The sequence below is a fragment of the Benincasa hispida genome, chromosome 9 (assembly GCF_027475165.1).
Source record: "Benincasa hispida cultivar pf3 chromosome 9, pf3_genome.v1.1, whole genome shotgun sequence".
Lineage (NCBI taxonomy): Eukaryota > Viridiplantae > Streptophyta > Magnoliopsida > Cucurbitales > Cucurbitaceae > Benincasa > Benincasa hispida.
The window spans coordinates 8325654-8335756 of record NC_143486.1 but is presented as its reverse complement, the minus strand read 5'-3'; the positions used below and the strand labels follow the sequence as shown (position 1 = coordinate 8335756).

The 10103-nt window shown below is 28.5% G+C and overlaps 1 protein-coding gene across 1 annotated transcript; it reads right to left on the bottom strand.

Annotated features, from left to right (window-relative positions):
* Positions 1 to 3459: 3459 nt before the first annotated feature.
* LOC150033615 (palmitoyl-acyl carrier protein thioesterase, chloroplastic-like) lies at positions 3460 to 7290 on the bottom strand. Its single transcript, XM_090316992.1, has 6 exons — positions 7177 to 7290; positions 6899 to 7032; positions 6674 to 6787; positions 6416 to 6587; positions 5032 to 5100; positions 3460 to 3684 (listed from the first exon to the last, which is right to left on the bottom strand). Exons 1-6 carry the CDS (start codon positions 7288 to 7290, stop codon positions 3460 to 3462), a joined length of 828 nt encoding a protein of 275 aa, XP_090173118.1.
* Between the last annotated feature and the right edge of the window lie 2813 nt (positions 7291 to 10103).

Genomic DNA, 10103 nt, shown 5'->3' with positions numbered 1-10103 from the left:
AAGTAGTTTAACCGAAAATTATTTCCTTTCAAGCCAAGAGGAGCTAGGAAAGGCGTATAATCCGTTAAGAGGCCAACAGCTGTGAGTGACTATATGATGACTTACTATTTTAATGATTTAGAAACTATGATTTCTTTGAAAATATTTCTCATGCTAAGTGTTTAAATGATGTGTCAAGCAACATATTTGTGAAACTGTTTCTCATGCTAAGTAAAGCATGTTTTTCATGGAATTGACATGATTTAGATATGTTATCTTGTCCAAATACTATCAGTATGTTTAAGTAACTCAATTTTTGTGATGAACCAGTATGATGGATGAACTAGTATGATGATTTGAGCACTAAGCCTTAGTGTTCAACTAAAGGTCTATGACTAGTTATATGACGGATACTGAAGGACAATGAGAAGGTATCCTTTCAACTAAATGTTTATGATTAGTAATATGACGGATACTGAAGAACAATGAGAAGGTATCCTAAGGATACTCAAGGACAATAAGAAGGTGTCCTAAGGGTACTGAAGGACAATGAGAAGGTATCCTAGTCAAGTACCTAAGGTATGACGGTACTCAGTTATAACCACGTGCACGTAGGTAATACGACGTCGAGGGATTGAGCAAAAGGGTTCTCCCCGACTAAGGTTGGCATTGAGAGTTAGATCTGATAGTTCACTCTCAACTAAGGATAAAGGTAGTCATATCTTCTTCTAGGCTAAAAGGATAGTTTGGAATTGCTAATGCTTATGAATGTTTATCCATACATGATGTTACTAATGTATGAGTTTTCCAAGTATGTTTTCCATATCTAACGCATGCTAATAGTTTTACAAGCTAGTTCAACATGATTTAAGCCAACTTATTTTGTAAAGTATGAAGCATGCGTTAGGGTTAAAGCTAAGGTCATATGAAGCTTGATGTACTATGCTTTAAATACCTAAGATTGTTAGAGTACATGCGTTAGTATTCCTATATATACTGAAAGGGATACTGAAGGTAGGGAAGGTATCCTAAAGAGTTTCCTATGTTATATTTAAGAACTATTCTTTAAATGCTTTTTGAGAACTTGATGGCTTGAGTGAGCCGGATACCAAAGGTAAGGAAGGAATCTGAGTAAATGTACCTAAGGTGTTGACGGTACATAGAAAAACTCCATGAGCACGTAGACAGGTCTGAATGAGAGGTCGAGATATGGTCTCTTAGCCGATAACAAACGTTGGGAGCTAGAGCGATGCATGCTCATTCTCAACTGAGGAATAATGATGTCAATGGTGGTTTTAAAGGTTTTATGTACACGTTTGTTTGGTATACTCTAGTTTCAGTATTATGTTCTCAAGTTTTCAGTTTTAAGCATGATATTTATATTTTTATTAAGTCACTCACTGGGCTTCTAGCTCACGTTTTCGAATATTTTTTCTTTTTCAGATAGCGGTCAGTTCCCAAAGGACTATTCTGCTGCTACTCTGCCACTCAAAGAAACAAGTTGAAGGAAACGTAATTGAAGACCTATATTAGTTAGTACACATGTGTTTGTTTAGTGACTAAAACTCTTGATGGGGCTCACTAGGTTGTAATATCCATGTATAAACAATGCTATGAAACCCTATGATGTAAATGTGTTAAGTTCTGAGTTAATATGTATGTATTCAGGGTTTGAGTATTATTTAACAAGTAAGATAGACAGTAAGTGCCAGTAAAATGGTTGGTAACTGCTGCAGTCACCATTCCGTCCAGGCTAGGAGAGTAATCTGGTGTGGGGTGTGACAACAAGAGACGATCGACGTGGGGTGAATTGACGGCGTGGCACGAGACGACACGTACGACTTGGGACGAATCGATGGCGAGGACAGCATAGGGCAAAAAGAAGGTGATCGAACAAGCAGATTCGTGGCGGCCATGGCTAAAGAAGAAGAAAAGATGAAGATGGAGGGTTATATGTTATAAACCTCATATGAAGATTTGTTCGTGTCGCCTATACATGTCCGCCACACCAAGACTGAGGAGATCTTTCTTTTTTAAAACCCTAAATTTATATGTTATAAACCTCTAAGTGAATATGCATTCCTTTATTCGATATATATATATATATATTTGTGTGTGTGTGTGAATTATATACTGTGGTATATGTATATTTGTTTATTTGATATATACTATTATTTATGTTGAACATTAAATCAATATGTGATTAACATACTATGGATACCTGATAAAAAAAATCGATTAAACAATATATACTCTTAATTTTATATATTGTAATATCTATTCTTAGTCTTGTATATTGTAATATCTACTATTAATTTTGTATACACTCTGAGGTATATGGACACAATGTTCCAAGGTATATTGATAATATTTCAAGGTATATTGACATACATATCAGAACATTGGAAGAATATAATATTGCCACGAGTGAGACCTAAGTATATACATAAATACCTAGTATATAAACCAATTAAACAATAGAATATATTACATTAAAACAAATAAAACTCAAAAAAACAAGGGTAGAGCCACTAGAAATCATGAAATAAAAAATAAAATAATGCATTTTCTCTCTTCAATTGAAAAAACATATATTAAATGTTTTTTCTCTCTCCAAATAAAAATAGAAAAAAAATCATATTAAATTCATTTTCTCCCTCTATAATAAATGTATTCTCTCTCCATCATTAAGGAAATTTCAAATATAGAGAAATAAATTTAGTTCATTAATGAAAAAGCATAATTAATAAGAAAATAGGAAAAGGATGTTTTTGTCCAAAATTAACACTAAAATCCTTTATTGAAAAAATTAAAAATTAAAGACATTTTTTGAAAACATATGGCCAAAGATGGTTTTTTACGTAAAAATCCCTTCAAATAACATATATAACTAAAATATTAAAAATCAAATACATAATACAAAGTGCATATTTCAATTGGCATACATATTTTACTATCAACTCCAAGCTTACAAATTCCCCCACCACAAACATTGTAATAAAAAAATCTCATAATTTAATATATATTTATATCACATCAGTTTGATAATAATAATAATTCACGAACTCAAAATGCAACTAACTTGAAAGCTAACCAAATTTGTTTGTTTTTTTTTATTTCTTTATTTTTTTCAAAAAGAGCATCAAAAGTATGGTTCTATCAATTTTCTTACTTATAATTTATAAGATGCAATGCAGCTAAGAGAATAATTCAATGATACACATGTACTATTTCTATCAAGATCGCATATTCAAATCTTCATTCCCACAAATTTATATTAAAAAATTCACAATAAGATGGAGAATAAATATTAAATATAATTAAACATTTCTCACTTATAGAGTCATTTATTGATCTTGAGTTAATGAATGAGAGCTTAGATTCATTCGTAAGTTACATCTAAATCACAAAATTAAAAAAATAATAATAACAATAAATTGAAAATTTGATGGAATGAATTTAGGGTAGAAGTAACTAATTTTAAATGGATTTTGGTGTCCAAAGAGTCGTTGCTCGAACAAGTTCAATTCCATCGGTGAGAACAGAGTGGTGAAGTTTGATGTCTTCTTCTTTACCATTCAAAACGACGTCATTTTCCATAGGCATAGACAAAGATTGCAACTGTTTGTCTACTCCACATTCTTTAAGGTATTTGATTGTTACAACCGATAGTCGATGATTTTCTAATACCCATCGAGGAGTTCCCTGAAAGAAACCATAATATTCACAAATCTTTTCTTTTTCCGATTCAAATAAGTGATAGACTCACATATTTAATTTCATATCACTTCTTTTATATTTAATTTTATCTTCTTCTTTTGTTGTTTGTTCTCACATCATTTCCTACTTTATTGTAGTCTTTTTTTTTAATGTATTTTCTTCTTTTGTCATTATATCTTTCATGTATTTTCTTTTTCTTTTCCATTTAATTTTACATTCTCTTTTCAACCATTTCTATTTCGTCGCCATATCCTTTGTTTTTTTTCAATCAATAATTAGTAAATTACAATTTAAAACCATTTCCTCTCATAACAATTACATGCTCTCTTTCATATACATTTTCACATAATAAATAAATATATTTCATTTTTCTTTCCCTCAAATTTTATTTTATTATAGAGTTCAAAGTCTTCTAAATGAAAATTAAAAGTTTTTATTCTTTGTAAGAAAAATATGAAGATGAGATCAAATTAAGTAAATTTGAAATTTATTTTGTTGGATGAAGAAATACAGTTAGATTTTATGAACGTGCAGTTTATTTAAAAATTTATGTTCTAAAGATTTTGAACCATGTGTATCGCATGTGACCTGTAACTAATTACTATAAGATGAGTTTGTGAGGCAAGATAACTCTAGCTTTTTTTATTCTCTTGTGTGAGAGTGGAGAAAAAATTTTGAGAGATACAAAAGTTTCGAGAGAATGTTGGCTTAATTGAGATCAATTAGGTGATTGTAACTATTTTTTACTGAGTAAATTTCTTTCTAATAAGTCGTGATTTTTCTTCGATTTCAACGATTTACAAGTAAATGTCTTCTATTAATTATTTTTCTCATATTCTTATGTTTCTTATTTTGATTTTTTAGTTTATATTTAAGTGGGGAGCCAAAAATTTAACCATTAAATTTTAATTTTATTTTATTGAACTATAACTTAAATATAATCGATAGTATTAATGTTTTTTACTATTAAAGTTTTCATTGACACTATTGAATGGTTTAACATTAAATTTTGGGTTTCAGCTTTTTTTTTTTTTTTCTAAGTACAATACAAATATGAAAGTTTCAACTTCTTACTTTGAAGAGAGTAAATATCAATCATTTCTAAGTTATGTTTACATTGACGTATTGATAATACAAGTACAATATCAATTTAACGAGACTAGTTTTTTCTATAGTAATGCACTAGTTAAAATTCAAATACAAGAATATCACTTATAATTCTTATGAAATAAAAATGGGCAATCTTAAAAGCATATGTAAAGATTTTTGTTTTATATTGATTTATTGTAACAAACAATGAAGTAAATAAAAGAGGACAAAAGAAAAACATACCTCTAGAATGAAGTTGATATAATTAGCATTGTTGACATGGTGGTTCATATCCAAATCACTCAGTCTAGTCTGAAATTTTATAAAAGGGTGAGAGGTTAACAAAAGGAAAGATTTTTTTTAGGATTAAAAAAAATTGTCAGTAATTATAGATAATAATGTTGGGTTGATGATTTAATAAGAATTCAAATCTATTGACAAATCAAATACCTAACGTATTACATTCAATGTTAAACATCTATATATTGAGATACTCAATTACAATTAAATCTATATAACCATATATAAATTACCTTTGAAGATTGAAAAAATAAAACACTATAAATATGATAGTTTTCATTTATATTATACTAAGAAAAGAAACAAATAATAAAAAAATGGTTTGTTGAACCCAATATTGCAAAAGAAAATGAATTGTTTTCTCTTGAAAACATTTAAAAAAAAAAAAAAAATTGTCACCATTTAGAGCCCGTTTGATAACGTTTCCCTTTCTTGTTTCCTATTTTATGTTTCTTGTTTTTTGTTGCTTTTTTTTAAGAACTTGAAACAGGAATATGTTTGATAATATTTTTGTTTCTTATTTTTTGAAAAATAAATAAATAGATACAGAAACTTGTTTGATAATAGTTTCTTGTTTTTTTATTATTAATAAAAATAAAAGTATATATGTTATACATTAAACATTAAATATAAATATATATATATATATATATTAAAATTTTATATCATTTAATACAAATAAATCCCGAACTAAAAACAATCACAAAAGGTATCTATCCTTTGAATGTTGCCCAATTTTGATCGACAATGTTATCTCTCATGTGAGCCATTTGTAATTTCTTTCGACTAAAAACAATAGTAACGTCTGAAATTGACTCACATCTAACTCAATTATACTACTCTGTAAATTGTCTAGCAAATTCCTCGTATCTTCAACAATCATTGATTTATTGCTAAAGTCATTGAACGTTTAAATGAGAAAATTTTATATATTGTGAAATTGTAACTAGTTTTAAATGTAATAAAAAAAAACTTAAATTAAAATAATACATAAACATACCTATTGCAAAATTCAAAATTTTAACGTTTGGAAAAAAATTGAATTTACAGAATTTAAAATTGAAAACTAAAATAATATATAAAGAGACTTCTAGGATAGCCTCCTTACCAACCAACCAAGCCATGTTATAAAACTTTAATGAAAGGAAAAATAATAGAAACGGAATTGGGAGAAACTACATTTTTTAGTTTCTTCAAATTTACTGATTTTTTAGAAACAAGAAACTAGAACGTTTATCAAACAAGTCCATTTCTTGAAAATGAGAAACAGAAATATTATCAAACAGGCCTTAAATTTTTGGATTTTGAAAATTGTGTTTAAACTTACCACTAAAGATGCACAGCTGCAATTCTTTGCATTTATGTCTAGTTTTGTTGAGATGATGTCATTTTCTTCAATAATTGGATCACTATCCAAGAAGTGTGAATTCATTTCCTCCTTCATTTCATCATAAAACTTTGATAATTTTCTTGTATTTCTGTTCATCAAAACATAGAAACTGCAAAACACACATAAATTAATGATCAGATTTGAAGGTTTTTTATAAAAAAAAATTAAGAAAAAACAACATACAAAAAAAATTACCAAGTAGCACGAATCAAGACTTGACCACTTTTATAGTCACGAACAATCCAATCTCGACGATAACTATTCTTTCCATGAACACAACTCCATGTTCGTAGTTGAACAACGTCATTCCTTAAAAATAAAAACATAGATATATAATGCAAAAATACCACAAATTTTTTTTTAATAAAATAAATACTTGATAGATTATGAAAATTTTAAGGAACAAAATAATGAAATTACCAAGAAGGATATTGGTCCACCACCACCTGCAATTTATGAACCACCCATAGGAGGCCCCTTTTAGTCATTTTCGGTGTTGTGCCCAATCCTGTCGTCACCAATCCACAACTTTTCAAGTGGTTTAGTTTTGACTCCTAATCAAAAAAATTAAAAAAATTTAAAAAATAATAACAGAGGGTCACGAATCACTTTTATGACTTTTAAAATCATTCCAAATTACTTTAAATCATCCAAAATCACTTTTATCAATACGAAAAATGCGATTTTGTAACTCGAACCTGTAACTGGTTGATGATGAAAAACATTGTCATATTTTTATCAGGTCCCGATTCGTACGATTTGACCAAGAAATGACGTTGATAAATCAAACCATCATTCAATAACTCTCCCATCGTTAAGTTCCCATGAGTTATGTCAAGATTTCTAGGCTCATAATTGTCTATCTTTCTAACCTCACCTATCAAAGGGGGAAATCAATCAATCAATAGATTAATATGTCTTTCAAAAACATAAACAAAAGTGTTGGGAAAAGAAATAATTTTTAATCTTACTTGCAATGGTGGACTTAGCAATAATAATGTTAGAAGTTTTGAGCTTTTCTAAACAAATTTTGGAATGATCTTTAAACTGCAAAATACCTCTATTTATATCTCCAAATCTTTGTTCTTTCTTTAAAATTGAATTTATTTTATTACCAAAATTGCAATTATATGATGAAGATGTCGCTGCCATCATATGATATTTTTTACAAAAGAAGATTTGATGATAGGAATGGACAATTGAAGAAAGAAGAAAATTACCATTTATAATAGGCTTTTTTCCGTTTTTTTTCTTTAGTAATATTTAATTTTTTTTTTCAGTTTTTTCTTTCATTTTATGTTTCTAATAATATAAACTTTACTGTTATTTTCAGTTTTTTCTTTAGTGAGATTTAATTTTTTTCAATTTTTTTTTGTCATTTATATTTTTAATAATTTGAACTTTTACCATTATCATTAATGTTATTTTTCATGAATTTTCAGTTTAAGATATTATAAAACATTCATAGTTTTTATAAATTGACGTTGAGTTTTGTATCTCAATCAATTTGGAATTGTTTTATTTGGTTTTGTTTTATTTATATAATTATTGAGTGAAGGTAAATTTAATTATAATATCAAACATAAACAAATTATTATAATTTTTTTTATATTTTTTTGAAAAATAATTATTGCACATTTTCTTCCCCAAATAGACCTTTTTAAAAAAAACCATAATAATAGTTCTCTTGAAAAACATGACACATGCAAGAGTTGTTGGTAAATTTAAAAGTTCATCCTTATTTTTTCACAAGTATGCAAATACTATTTTACAAATAATTAAAAAAGACTAGAGATTTATATAAAATTCTAAGTTCATTTATCTTGAAGAGTTCCCTAAGTCACACACCTTTTCATAAAAAAGATAATGATTTACACTATTAAAAAAATTGAAAAATAAACTTCATTGCAAAACCAACTAATATCTCACTTTTGAGGGAAGCCATTGACGCATCAATAAAAACCATTTGAAAATTTCTCATTAAAACACGTTACAATTGAATTGGAAAAGGAATGTTGCTAAATTTTTGGATTAGTTCAAAAAAACATTCTTAAACCTACCCAACTCAACCTATGTACACCCTTACTTCATATCAGTTATTTAAAAAAACAAGCTAAATTTTCAAAACTAAAAAAAGTAGCTTTTAAAAACTTGTTTTGTGATTTGGAATTTGGTTAAGAATTCAACCATTGTACTTTAAAAAGATGCAAATCATCATTGTAAGAAATGGGAAGGAAACAGGCTTAGTTTTCAAAAATAAAAAATAAAAAAACAAAATGGTTACAAAATCGAGTTTAAATAATTACCAAACGAGTGGATAAAAAGAAAATAACAAATTTGATAATGCAGTTTAAAAAAAATAGGTCAAACATGGATGTGGCTCATGTGTTTCAACATAGTTTGAAACTATGGGCCAAACTTTGTTTTAATTTGGGTCTATATGTAATCTTTCAAAATTCAGACCAAACCATGACCCATACAGATGGAGACTATAGTGCAAAGATGTGTCTTCTTTCACAATTAAATGATTCAAATAAGGGGTTCCTATATAAAAGACCTTAAGATAGGCTCATATTATGTTAATTTCTTGAATATTTCATTTCTTAAAAAATAAATAAATAATAAAAAATAAAAAACCTATTGTCCTCTCTATTTTCATTAATATCATTGGCTATTTAAAATTTAGCCCTTACCTATGATATATATATATATATATATATATATTATTCTCTGTCCTCCATGCATACTCCCTCTCCCCATTTATATATGCTCTCTCCCCAATGATACATTTCATATATTTCTCTCCCTCATGATTCACGTCCATTTCTTCCCCTTCTCTCTCTTTTCTCCTTCATCTTCCCTCTCTTTTTGTCTTCCGGCAGTGTGAGTTGACGACAAGAGACAACCGACGTGGGGAAAATTAATAGCATGGCACGAGTCCACACGAACGACTTGGGAAGAATCGATGGCACGAACAGCGTGGGACAAATAGAAGGTGACAGGACAAGCAGATTCGGTCGACGACACGGTGGGTCGAGCAAATTTGATCGACAGCGACGGGGCAAGTAGGTTCAGTCGACAACATAGGGAGAGATCCGTGGTGGCCATGGCTAAAGAAGAAGAAAAGATGAAGATGGAGGGTTATATGTTATAAACCTCATATGAAGATGGACTTTGTTCATGGCGCCTATACATATTCGCCATACCAAGACCGAGGAGAACTTTCTTTTAAATCCTAAATATGTATGTTATAAACCCCTAAGTAAATATGCATTCCTTTATTTGATATATGTGTGTGTGTGTGTGTGAATTATATACTGTGGTATGTACTTTTGTTTATTTGATATATACTGTTATTTATGTTGAATATTAAGTCAATATGTGATTAACATACTATGGATAACTGATAAATAAATTTACTCTTAATTTTATATATTAGAATATCTATTCTTAGTCTTGTATATTGTAATATCTGCTATTAATTTTGTATACACTCCGAGATATATGGATAATGTTCCAAGGTATATTGACAATGTTTCAAGGTATATTGACATACATATAAGAACATTGGAGGAATATATTACTATCACGGGTGAGACCTAAGTGTATACATAAATACCTGGTA

What these genes read in the sequence shown, in the direction of transcription:
- LOC150033615 (XM_090316992.1), bottom strand. Translation starts at nt 7,290, where the DNA reads ATGGGAGAGTTATTGAATGATGGTTTGATTTATCAACGTCATTTCTTG. An exon ending in TCATCATCAACCAGTTACAG is followed by an intron (nt 7,033 to 7,176) that starts GTTCGAGTTACA and finishes TTTTTTGATTAG; the next exon opens with GAGTCAAAACTAAACCACTT. An exon ending in GTGGACCAATATCCTTCTTG is followed by an intron (nt 6,788 to 6,898) that starts GTAATTTCATTA and finishes TTTATTTTTAAG; the next exon opens with GAATGACGTTGTTCAACTAC.